The sequence below is a fragment of the Diplotaxodon limnothrissa genome, linkage group LG8 (genome assembly GCF_057381915.1).
Source record: "Diplotaxodon limnothrissa isolate DT_005_m linkage group LG8, D_limnothrissa_male_GT1.1, whole genome shotgun sequence".
Taxonomy (NCBI): Eukaryota; Metazoa; Chordata; class Actinopteri; order Cichliformes; family Cichlidae; genus Diplotaxodon; species Diplotaxodon limnothrissa.
In genome coordinates this window covers 2,576,904-2,589,981 of record NC_140603.1, presented here as the reverse complement: position 1 = coordinate 2,589,981, position 13,078 = coordinate 2,576,904, and the positions used below count along the sequence as shown (strand labels likewise).

The following is a 13,078-nucleotide window of genomic DNA, read 5'->3' as shown; positions in this document are numbered from 1 at the left end:
GCTCTGTGTGTGTGTGTGTGTGTGTGTGTGTGTGACAGAATACAGAAATCTAGCTTTTGAACATATTCCAACCCCCCAAAAAAGACAAATTATGGAATTTTCTGCAACTGAATATTTCATTCATTTTGGTTGGTCTTCCTTGAGTTTGGCCTCATTGGCTCAGTGGGCATTATAACCTACAACTCTTGCACCAATTTTGAACATAACAATGAAGCTGAAAAAATGTAGTTGTTCACCAGCATCGCAATTCCATTACTTTTTATCATGGCTTACCTTGGTGTGGTTTGCAAAGTGCTTCAGAAAGATGAGGAAATCTGTTTCTTGCACCCATCCTGATTTATTTCCACTACCAGTACTTCCTACTGGTCCATCTCTGACACAGTGGTCTGCATAATGTATGTGTGGGAACACAAACAGTGAAGTAATTGTGTTGCCAATGGCATTAACCGCATATACAAAGGTGACCAGTGAACCTCTCTCTGCTGATGTCGTTGCCCCAACTTGTTTAATATAAGTTAAAGTAATAGTGTGGTAACATCTGCATTATTGTTACAACTAACCCAGACTGTTGCTGTTACAACTGACCCAGACTCCTATAGCCATGAACTAGCTAACATTACAGCCAACGGCTAAAACATTAGCACTAAAGACCTACACAGAATATATCCCCATAGACATACAAATAACATAATTTAGGTTTGATGAGTTTAACTGCAAAGCAGATAATGCTTTCACAAATTGAAATAAAGTAGAAAAACTTACTTTTTGGCATACAAATGACTTTTTTTCATGTTAAATTGTCTGTGTTTGACAAAATGTGCTGATTTTTCACATGTGATAGCAGAACTGAGTTGGGCATGCACAGGATGAGTCACATCATTTGAAACTTAGCCCTGATTGGAGAAATTGGAAGTGTTACAACTGACCCACGTTACAACCATCCCCGGTCTCCCCTACATTTTAAAGATTTTCAGCTACTTTCCAACTTTGACACTTCAGCTTTCAACAGTTCTGCACCTTCAGCTGGAAGATTTGTTGATTCAGCACATTGAACATTTCAGCTCTCAGCATTCGCACTGCAGCAAATGCATCCTCTAGTTTAAGTCACTGTAATCATCCAATGAAACACTGCTGTGATTTATTTCCACAGCACACTAAATGTGTCTGTAGATCTACTGTAACCTGCCCCCCCCCCCCCCCCACTAAATGTTCACTTCTCCATTTAACGTTATTGAATATTTTCTGCATAATATATATTTGATGTATTTCATCACATACTTGGACACACGTGTTCCTCTCAGGCACTGGGATGATCTGCATGTAATTATAAATCATATGATGAGGTCACAGATTTGATCATCTGTTATCCAAAAGCTCGTTTGTTGAACGTGATCACTGCGAAGTTCTAATCAGAGTTGATGTTTCTGTGTTTCCGGGCCACCTGCACACTCTGTGCTAACATTTAAAACAGTGAGTGTTACTGAAGAATATACGAAGACTCGTTAGAAATAATGTTATTAGTCTGCACAACTCAGAAACCCCCATCCATTTTCAGGAAATGCTTTTGGCACATGTCCATTAGTAGAAAAGGGGTAAATATTTTTCTCCTTTTAAATAAAATAAATAAATAAATATCTGACATTTCTAAAAAAGCTAATTAAGTTAAGAAATTACAAGTTTGTCAGTGTTGGAGAGAGAGACGCTGGTGAGATATGGAAAAATAACTTCATTAAACCAATAATTAGAGTTTCAAGATCTCAAGTTAGTTTTATGTGCCTCCTGGGTGGCCCCCAGCGGTGCAGGGCCCCGGGGTCCTGAATATCCTCTGGATAATTTAGTGCAACTAAAGAAAACTGACAAACTATTAGAGGAAAAATGCTGAGTAACATCACAGCATTTTTCCTAAAATAAAGTCCTTCTTATCTAAATATCAGGGAACATGTGACCTCCGTGCTGTAGCCTAGCTCCTCCTGTTGTCCTGTTTGTTAGCGGCCCGTTTAAGGCTGGTTGTCTGCTGCATCCTGAGCATGTGTTCAGGGTGAAGAGGCGTCACATCGTCTTCCAGGTGTTTTTCTAATCAACAAATGTAGTGTACACGGTGGTGTTCACATTGACGACTCAGAACATCCACCCCTGGCTCCTTCCAGTGTGGAGGAGCAGCAGCTCTGCTCCACCCGGGTCCTCTGGCACGTACTCAGTTTCCCACATTTCTCTGAATGTCTGTCGATGTGTCATCACTTCTTCAGTTTGCAGCATCTCTGCAATTGATTTGTAGCTGTTTTGTTGGGCTCTTTGACCTCCTCCAGGTCAGGCTTCAGCGTTGATGACACAGTCGTCCTCTGCAGCTCTGATGTCAGTCTGGGCTTGAAATGCTTCCTCACGACTTTCCTCGATCTGTGCTGAAGCTCCAGGTCTGATCCGGAGGTTTTTCTCATGTCTGAGTGTGCACTCATGTTGACGTTTGTAAAGCTTAGCTGTTTATTTCGGAGCGTGAACTGCAGTCCTGAGGGGAAAGCTCCTCGTCTTTCATTCATCAGCATCAAACTGCATCGTCTGCCCTTCCTCTTCTTCACACTGACTTTTATTTTAAGCTGGTGTTTTGGATGCTGTGTGCAACAAAAGCAAAGCGGTGACTTTGAACTCCATGCTGTAAGGCATCGAGGTAACTGGTATTACATAGATTTTTAAAAATTACACTGGAAAAGTTGTTTCTTGCTGATTTTATTTTTGAATTCACTTGTAGCTCCGCTTTTCATTTGCACACTCCTTTTTGTCTGTGCTCCATCCACGGACACTCAGCTGTGATAAAGGACTACGTCACATGTTGATCCCAGCGAGCTCATCAGTTTGTGGTTTAATTACAAGGAGACCCTCCCGAGGAGGCTGTGTGACTCAACCTCCTATAAATCTGACAGACGTGCGATTTCAACATGACACTGAATATTTCCATGCATCGTCTCGGTTATGTGGTTTTCTCTTCAATAGATCAATGTGACAGAAACACTTAGGAATGCAGGAAAGCTTTATTGACAACAGAGCAGTGGCAGCTTTGACAAAAACACACTCACTCACTGACCTGCAGTGGGACTCGTGGTGTGGGGTTTGGTTTCTAGTCTTGTGCAAACAGGCTGGTGCTGTACACCACCAGCTTTCACCGGCAGAAGTGACTGAATATACAGATCAGAGTGGGCGGAGACAAAGAACCGGTTCATTCTCCTCTCTTTGAAAGACAGAGCAGTGGAAGTTCAGCAAAAATCTTCACACGAGAAACTCGACGGTGACACATCCCTGCACCGTGCTCACTGGTCAGGATGCTGTAAATGTGTAGAGTCGTCTAAAAGCAGAAGATGCTGCTGCTGGTCGGTGCTATGAAGCCTGATTTGGGGCTCCTGCAGCTAAAAGAATAAGCCTCGTATTACGCTGTGCTGACCACTGTGTGCTACTGACAGCAGGACCTGTTTGATAGAACAGGCTGCAGGAAGCAAACATCCACTGTAAGTGTAAGCTACAGCTTATTATTACTGAATCACTGCTGGTGTTTGTGAAAACAAAGTGCTGACCCTTGGACCTGACTGAAGCTCCAAACTACAACCAACATTATTCATTTCATGAACTGATGCTGAGGTTGGCTTTACTCCAGCCTGTGACCGCCCATCATTCCTGTGGAGCTAAAACTACAAGACATGCAAAGCAGGTTTACATAAAACCCAAAGAGTCCGCACGGACACTCCCCACGTCACCACAGCTGGTAACGTTGTAGGAGTGCCAGGAGCAAAGCAGCGCTCGGCCACAGACAGGAGGTCACATGTCTACTCGTATCAAACATTCATGTTGATCCAAGTTCAGATCCTAATAGAATGAACATCCTGTTCTTGCATCGTGAGCGTACAAGTACATGATAGTACAGTGAGGTCCTTCCTGTGCGCACGTCTACATGTTGGACTCACAGCAAACACCAATCTTTCAATGACCCTGTTTAAAACTAAACTACAAAGCAGCAGAACGATGTTAGTGTCGCTTTTTACCACCATCTGCTCCTCTGCAGCAGTCCGTCTAATCACACAGAAACAGAAAACAGTAGGGGTGCAACGATACTCGTATGGATATTGAACCGTTCGATACAGAGCTTTCGGTTCGGTACGCATATGTATCGAACAATACAACATTTTTAATTTATTTGATCAACTTTCCTCCTGACTATGCTGTCTGTGTTGATCTGCGCTCGACAGTGCAGCCTAGGCGGAGTAGTCGAACGCAGATCCACTGAGCGCAGGGCAAGCTAGCGAGACAGAAGCTAAGCTCGTTGCAACATCAATCAATCAATCTTTATTTATAAAGCACTTTTCATACAGAAAAAATGTAGCACAAAGTGCTTTACATGGCAAACTGAACCTCCCCCACCCTCATTCAGATCTGGCGTTTGGAATTATTTTGGTTTTCATGTGACGTATGACCCTGAAGGTAAGCGCGTCATGGACTAAAGTAAAACAGTATGTTGGATGTGCCACGCAATGCTCAATTACATGGGTGGGAGCTAGTGTGTTAGCGCAGTTAGCTCGTTAACGTGTTGACGCCATCCAGCCCCACGCACGGGGCGATCCGCGGTAGCTCGTTAATGGAGATTTGCCGTGTTGTGGCGTTAACGTCATTTCAGATTAACGCTGACAGCACTAGTGGGAACACAACGAATATGACTGCACATTTACTCCGACAGCATCCTAGTGCAAAGACAAGTGGAAGCAGACAAAAACAACAAGCAGCATGCTACAAACTTTACCCGAGTCATTTAGACAGCCGTTAGCACAGGATTCTCCTTATGGGGACCTGATATGTTTAATATGCTGCTGAGAATATAGCCCAGAAGAAGCGGATAGTAGAGCTTTTATTTTGAAAGAGACATTTCTCTGTAATAAACTCTTTTCCAAAGATGAGGGATTCCTCGATCAGATAGATTTATTTTTTATCCCTTTGTTGTTTCAGCAACATTAAATTTAAAAACTGTACTTTTGAGTTAAAATATATATTTATAATTTTAATAAATGACAAATTAAAAAGGCGTGAACATTTTTTTGTATCGAAAAAATATCGAACCGTGAATTTTGTGTATCGTTGCACCCCTAGAAAACAGGCGTCACAATAATAGACCTCATGCTTCTTCAGACCGCAGCTGAAACAGCCAACCAGCAATCTTCTACCTCCTTCAAACTGTTTTAATACTTTTTAAAAAGCTTTTAAACTCCAGTCAGGGATTTACCAAAGTAACAGGAACAGAGAGGTTTCCACATACATCTGTCATGTAAGAGCTGTTGACCTAAACTCGCCGAGCTCAGGGAGAAGAGAGGCTGCGTTTTACAGTCATGATTTTCCCCTCGGCTTTACCGTCGCCCTTTAAAAACAACTTTGGCTTTGTTGGCTTGAACGACGCACAACCTGCACACGCATGAAGCATTTGTACACCAGCTGCCCATCATTGTTAGCGTGACTTTAGCAACAGTCACAGTCACTCACAGATAATCGCCCCGCGGTTACCCGGAGCTCAACCAGGGTCACTGAGGGTCTCAGAGAGGCTTTCTAAGATCATCATGTGTCATCCAATCACGTTCATGTTCGGTGTAGATGCAAAAGTGAACGCCTCATTGTCGTCCTGAGCGCTGTTCTTGAACTTCACCTTTTCAGCTTCCGCTCGACCATAAAAAACATGCTACAAATATATGTTGAATTGAGAGAAGGTCGACTCTTAAAAGCGTGTTAGAAGTGGAGAAACTCTGCTCTGCAGGCCTGGATGGTCTTCAAACAGCTTCTTTGGCTTCAGTTTTTAAGGCTTCACTGTGTGTTTAATGAATATCAGAGAGAGTTCAGAGCGACTCTGCAGGATAAATGTTCACACTGGAATTCAGTTTCTGTGGCGCGGTTTGAGCTCTGGACACCACTCAGTGTCAGGATACAGAAGGCAGTGGACCGTCTTAAACCTGTGAACACAAAGAGTTCATTACAGGAAACCATCAACAATAATTAGAACAACTGTGATCGCAGCTCATACAGATGGTAAACGTAACCATGCTTCCTGATGTTCAGACACAGCGAGTGTCAGTGTTTACCTTGTGGGGTCCTCAGCCAGTGAAAACCCTCCAACCACACCGACTACATTTCTTCTGTTCTCAAACCCTCCGTAACTCAGAGTCACCTACAGCAAAACAATCATACAGTGTACAATAAATCAACATTTAATGGAGACTGACGTCACAGCTGCTGCCACTGAAAACCCCCCTTATGTGAAAATGACGGATTTTAGTGAATCTAAACAAATGTATACATTAAATACAAAAACATGTAGTTAGGGCTGGACCAGCTGACCCTGAATCCTCCCTTAGTTATGCTGCAATAGACGTAGACTGCTGGGGGATTCCCATGATGCACTGGGTGTTTCTTCTTCACTCATGTGTTAACAGACCTCTCTGCATTGAATCATATCTGTTATTAACCTCTGTCTCTCTTCCACAGCATGTCTGTATCCTGTCTTCCTTCTCTCACCCCAACCAATCACAGCAGATGGCCCCGCCCCCCCTGAGCCTTGGTTGGGTTTTCTCTGTATGTATTATTGTAGGGTCTACCGTACAATATAAAGCACCTTGAGGCGACTGTTGTGATTTGGCGCTGTGTAAATAAAACTGAACTGAATTCTTTGTAAGGTTGTATTTCCTAAATGTTTCCTAAATGCATCAAGATATTAAACTATATTGGGATGAATCTGAGCTTCCGTTATCAAACTGAGTGGGTTGGTATCATCTCCCGCTCACCTTTAGTTCACACTGGTTTTGTGGGTCATTTTATAAAATCTGTTAACTGAACTACATTTAGAAGTTTTTCAGGTTTTGTTTCAGAGCTCTGTAAAACGCCGTCCCCGGCCACCTCTGGCTCACCTGCTCCAGCACAGTGTCAATGGGCAGCTTCTGCAGGTTCTCCAGGTGAGAGTGGAAAAGGTGCGTGTGCGTCAAAGCGACCTCCAACAGCGCCTCGATGATGTAGCCGATGGTACAGTCATCTGGAAGTCGGATCTTCTCTGCTGTGCTGATGAAATTCCCCAAACTGAAAACACAAGACAACAGTGTCCAAGCTGAGCTTTCTCAGGATCAACCATGCAGAAAATCAAGAGGACGTGTCACCCTCACAAGGGCTGCGCAGAGATTTGATGCGAGTTGAAAAGAGCATGCATATGTGTATAAATGTATATATTTTGCACCAGAATGTACAAAATATAAGAGCGTAGAAATCCTTTCAAAGCAGAGGCAGCATCCTACCTGGCCCACGGACTCATTTTCAGGGCCAGACCTCGACTGATACAGAAACCTGCTCCACCTGTAGCAAACCAGAACTTGACAGACACCTGAACCAGAAAGGAAAGAGCACATTAGCTAGCTCTTATTACATGTCGCCAACTTTCATGTCACAGGGGACTGTGGACAGCGTCGCCAAATTTCCCTTATTTGTGTGCGAGTGGAGCCATAAAAGCGGAAAGCTGACCCACCGAACCGTCACTCTTGACCCTCTCTGCAGCCTCTATAGGGTGATCCAGACTGGGCCGGCCCAGGTAGACGTCCTGGCTGTGGTGGTAAGACGAGAGCAGCTGCAGCAGGCTGGGCAGGATCACGTAGTTGTCATCATCCACGTGGCAGAACCACCTACGACGCAAACACACAGGGTCAGACGTGCAGGCTGAGTCAGAGCTAACTGCTCCATCCTTGCAATCACTCACTTCCTCTGAGACTCGATGAATTTATCGTACTCTACAGACATCTTGCAGCACAGAGCCTGTCGGGTGTGAGCTGCTGAGCAGTTAGTGTTGATGATGTTAGCTCCTGGTGAAGAGACAACAGAAAAGACTTTAACCTAAGATTTCTTAGAGCATCCCACTGCATCTCCATATGTAGACTGGATATAATGGCAGTAACTCTGCTTTGTTTCAGATCTGCATCGATCCATGTGGCTACAGCACATTATCTTTGTGATGAGACAGCATAAGGGTTTGAATAGACTCCTGCAGAGCTGTGTGCAAAATTCTAAGAGTTTTCTAAACAGACAGTGAGTGAAGAAGAAGAAACACCCAGTGCATCATGGGAATCCCCAGCAGCATAACTAAGGGAGGATTCAGGGTCACCTGGTCCAGCCCTAACTATATGCTTTAGCAAAAAGGAAAGTTTGAAGCCTAATCTTGAAAGTAGAGATAGTGTCTGTCTCCTGAATCCAAACTGGAAGCTGGTTCCACAGAAGAGGGGCCTGAAAACTGAAGGCTCTGCCTCCCATTCTACTTTTAAATACTCTAGGAACAACAAGTAGGCCTGCAGAGCGAGAGCCAAGTGCTCTAATAGGCTGATATGGTACTACAAGGTCATTAAGATAAGATGGGGCCTGATTATTTAAGACCTTGTATGTGAGGAGCAGGATTTTGAATTCTGGATTTAACAGGAAGCCAAAACAGGAGAAATCTGCTCTCTTTCTAGTCCCTGTCAGGACTCTTGCTGCAGCATTTTCAAGGTTCAAGGTTCTTTATTATTTGTCACATGCATAGTTATACAAGTATAACACACAGTGAAATGTAGCCTGACACGCTCCTCGACATACATATACACACACACACACACACACATACATATAGTATATACACTGGGTGAATGTGCAGTAGTAGCAGCAAGCAGGTGAATTCTGTACATTAATATGAATAGACATCTGACTATTTTACAGGATAGACAATATACACATATTTAAAATTAAAGGAATTGAAATGTACATTGTGCCTTGGTTTAGTGTCTGGAAGAGTCCTGTCTCAGTCAATTATAGATGATGTGAGAGGGCGGGTGTGTGTGTTTAGGGCCCGGATGGCTTGGGGATAGAAGCTCCTCTTGAGTCTCTCTGTCCTTGCCCGGAAGATGCGGAACCTTCTACCAGATTGCAGAAGTTGGAACAGTTTGTTGCCAGGATGGGACGGGTCCTTCAGTATCTGCTCTAGTCCGGCATCTCCTGGTGTAGGTGTCCTGAAGCGGGGGGAGAGCAATCCTGCAGCAGCGTTCTGCTGTACGGATCACTCTCTGGAGAGCTTTTTGGTCCTTCACACAGCTGTTCCCAAACCACGATGTCATGTTCTGTGTGAGGATGCTCTCCACAGCGCCTGTATAGAAAATCCTGAGGATCTTTGGAGAGACCCTGAACTTCCTCAGTTGTCGTAGGTGATACAGGCGCTGCCTAGCCTTTTTGGTCTGGACCTGAATGTGGGCAGCCCATGTCAGGTCTGAGGAGATGTGGACACCAAGATACTTGAAGGACTGCACCCTCTCCACTGGAGCTCCATTGATGATAATGGGCTTGTAGTCTCTGTGCTGACCCCTTCTGAAGTCCACCACCAGCTCCTTGGTCTTGCTGACGTTCAGCTGGAGGTGGTTGTCCTGGCACCACGATGCCAGATTCTTCACTTCATCCATGTAGGCCGCCTCATCGTTGTTGGAGATGGCACCCAACACCACTGTGTCGTCAGCAAACTTCACAATGGTGTTGGAGCCATGGGTGGCCACACAGTCTGAAGTGTAGAGGGAGTAGAGCAGTGGCGAGAGGACACATCCCTGAGGTGCTCCTGTGTTGATGGTGATGCTGTTGGAGAAGCACCTGCCCACCCTCACCACCTGAGTTCTGCCAGTGAGGAAGTCCAACACCCATGCACACAGACGGCTGTTAAGGCCCAGATCCCTCAGCTTTGTGAACAGTCTGCAGGGCACTATTGTGTTAAACGCTGAACTGTAATCAACAAACAGCATTCGCACATAGTTACCCTGTTTCTTGTCCACGTGGCTGAGAGTGGTGTGTAGGACGTGGGCGATGGCATCCTCTGTGGATCTGTTGGATTGGTAGGCGAACTGCAGCGGATCTGTGGTGTCTGGGATGGAGGAGGAGATGATGTTCTTCAGCAGCCTCTCAAACACCTTCATTACTACCGAGGTCAGTGCAACTGGCCGGTAATCGTTCAGGGATGAGGGTTTGCTGTTCTTGGGCACAGGGATGATGGTGGATCTTTTGAAGCATGTGCGGACCACAGACTTCGCCAGGGACTCGTTGAAGATGTAAGTGAACACACCTGCTAGCTGGTCAGCGCAGCAGACGGCCGGTGATGCCGTCTGGCCCCGCCGCTTTCCTTGTGTTCACTCTCCTCAGTGCCGCTCGGACGTCATGCTCCGCGATGCTGGTCACCGGTCTCTCGCTGATGACGTCACTGTCCTCTGTAGTCAGGCGGTAGATAGCATTAGCCGCCTGGCTAACCTCGAAACGGGCGTAGAACCGATTCAGCTCGTTGGTGAATGCAGAGTCGGCGTTGATCGGCGCAGTGTCCCTGGCTTTGTAGTCCGTAATGGTGCGTAGTCCGTGCCACATACTCCGTGTGTCGCCCTGGTGGAAGCGGGACTCCACACGTTCCCGGTACCTGCGTTTGGCATCTCTCACCGCGCGCCGCACGCCGTATGAGGCCGCTTTGTAGGCGCTCATATCGCCAGTGGTGAGACCCGCGTTGTAGGAGGCGGTCCTGGCGTTTACTGCAGTGCGGATCGATCTGTCCATCCACGGTTTCTGGTTTGGGAATGTGGTGACTCTCGCAGTGGGGATAATCTCCTCCGCTAGCATATTGACGAAGCATACTGCTACTTCCGTAAACTCGTTGTCGACTGCGCATGCTCTGAGCATGTCCCAGTCGACGTCGTTGAGTGCGTCCTGTAGCGTAGCTTCTGATTGGGCAGTCCACCGTTTTACCTCCCTCGTGGTCACGTCTTCCCTCCGTATGCTTTGTTTATACTGGGGAATGAGGAAGATGGCGTTGTGGTCAGACTTCCCAAAAGCCGGGTGTGAGACAGCTTTGTAGCCCTGCTTGTATGGCGTGTAGCAGTGATCCAAAATTCAATCCCCTCTCGTTGGACACGAGACATGCTGGTAAAAGTTTGGCATGACTTGTCTGAGGTTCGCTTTGTTAAAGTCTCCTGCTACAATGAGGGCTGCGCCCGGGTCCTTGTTTTGAAGCGAGCTTAGCACATCATGTAATTCGGACAAAGCCATACCTGTGTCCGCTTGGGGTGGGATGTAGACCGCCGTGGCGATGACTGAGGTGAACTCACAGGGCAGATAGAAAGGGCGGCACTTAATGCTCAGGAACTCCAGATGTGGCGAGCAGCCGCTGGAGAGAGTAGAAATGCTCCTGGCATCACAGCACTTTCTGTTTATCATGAAACACACTCCTCCACCTTTGGTTTTGTTCGACTCTCTCTCATTTTGGATCAGCTGAAGGCTTTTCAGGGAGTTTTTAGGACTTCCTGATAATAATGAATTACAGTCGTCCAGCCTGGAAGTAATAAATGCATGAACTAGTTTTTCAGTGTCACTCTGAGACAGGATATTTCTAACTTTAGAGATGTTGCACAAATGGAAGAAAGCAGTCTTACATATTTGTTTAATATGTGCATTGAAGGACATGTCCTGGTCAAAAATGACTCCAAGGTTCCTCACAGCGTTACTGGAGGCCAAGGTAATGCCATCCAGAGTAAGAATCTGGTTAGATACCATATTTCTAAGCTTTTCAGGGCCGAGTACAATAACCTCAGTTTGATCTGAATTAAGAAGCAGAAAGTTAGCGGCCATCCAGGTCTTTATGTCTTTAAGACATTCCTGCAGTTTAACTCATTGGTGCGTGTTATCTGGCTTCATGGACAGATAGAGCTGGGTGTCATCTGCATAGCAGTGAAAATGTATGCTATGTCTTCTAATGATGCTGCCTAAGGGAAGCATGTATAATGTAAACAGAATTGGTCCTAGCACTGAACCCTGTGGAACTCCATAATTAACCTCAGTGTGTGAAGAGGACTCTCCATTTACATGCACAAACTGGAGTCTATTAGATAGATATGATACAAACCACTAATTATTCAAATCAAATACCTACAACAGTGTACTCTAAGGGCTGTAATAAAATATTATGCTCAGTTTCTGTGCTGTGATGAGCTCTGGAACCTGACTGAAACTCTTCAAATAAGCCATTCCTCTGCAGATGATCTGTTAGCTGTGTTAATGTAGCAGATAAGCACAAACATAACTGTGTTGTAACAGGAAGTGATTGATCTATAACTGTCTTTATGTGATGCAATTTGTCTGACAGCACCATCATCGTGCATCTCAGTTCTAAATATTTCAAAGCTAACTGTCCACAGTGCTGACACGCTGGCAGGAGCTGGGCTTCTTTGCTTTGGGACACCCAGAAGTCAGGTTTCACTCACAGCACTGTGGACTCAGTCATCATTTTTCAGCCTACTTCAGTCTTTTTAAAGGTCTAATTTTTAACGTTGTAACAACAGCTTTTGTTTGTCCAAATGGTATCAAAAAATACTGCTGAACATCAACAGTTTCAAATATTGCATTCTCATTATCAGGATGAGTGTACACACGCTGTGAGAAAGGTCAGTACTGCACAAACAGCAGTGCACAGTCTCCACTGTGTCAGTACAACATGTGATCACACTGCTGCAGCAGTCTGAGGGACATTTTGGTTGTCATCCTTTTTCCCTGTAAAACTGGTTCCTCTTACCAGTCCTCATTTGCAGCTCCTTGTCATCACCATCAGTGAAAATGAAAGTCTGAAACAAACAAGGAAACGCTGTCAGAGTTGTGCAAGTGCACAATTACACAAGCTAATGCTCTGCAGTGAGGATGCAGTGAAGAACAGCTTCGCTCCTTTGTTTGCTCTCCTTGATCAAGACGAGCATTTGCAAGAGGAAGAGCAGAGATGGAGAGCAAGTAAGAAAGACCGCTTCATTTACTTTAGAAACACACGGTCACCAGCTGCACCGACTCTTTATTTCAAATTATTTGTGCTACATTCATCAGCTGACTCCTCACTCTACACTGGGACTGATTATTTGTGCATAAGGTGACATCAGGCTGGACTTTACATCGTTCCTTTAATGTAAAATAAATGTAGCACATCCACCCCTCCCCTTTACAGCTGCAGGTCCAACCCAACCACCTCTTCCAGCACTTCAGGAGACACACTGAGATGGTC

The 13,078-nt window shown here is 45.3% G+C and overlaps 1 protein-coding gene across 2 annotated transcripts in view; it reads right to left on the bottom strand.

Annotated features, from left to right (window-relative positions):
* Positions 1 to 5,061: 5,061 nt before the first annotated feature.
* The window catches only part of rfng (RFNG O-fucosylpeptide 3-beta-N-acetylglucosaminyltransferase), an 18,138-nt gene continuing 10,121 nt past the window's right edge, over positions 5,062 to 13,078 (bottom strand). For both annotated transcript variants that reach the window (XM_085361157.1, XM_085361156.1), the window contains 7 exons: positions 12,605 to 12,653; positions 7,754 to 7,856; positions 7,526 to 7,679; positions 7,299 to 7,384; positions 6,921 to 7,086; positions 6,099 to 6,184; positions 5,062 to 5,969 (listed from right to left, as the gene is read on the bottom strand). In XM_085361157.1, the coding sequence (XP_085217283.1) occupies positions 5,894 to 5,969; positions 6,099 to 6,184; positions 6,921 to 7,086; positions 7,299 to 7,384; positions 7,526 to 7,679; positions 7,754 to 7,856; positions 12,605 to 12,653 (720 nt within the window). In that variant the 3' untranslated portion in view covers positions 5,062 to 5,893. The remainder of the gene's footprint in view (positions 5,970 to 6,098; positions 6,185 to 6,920; positions 7,087 to 7,298; positions 7,385 to 7,525; positions 7,680 to 7,753; positions 7,857 to 12,604; positions 12,654 to 13,078) is intronic.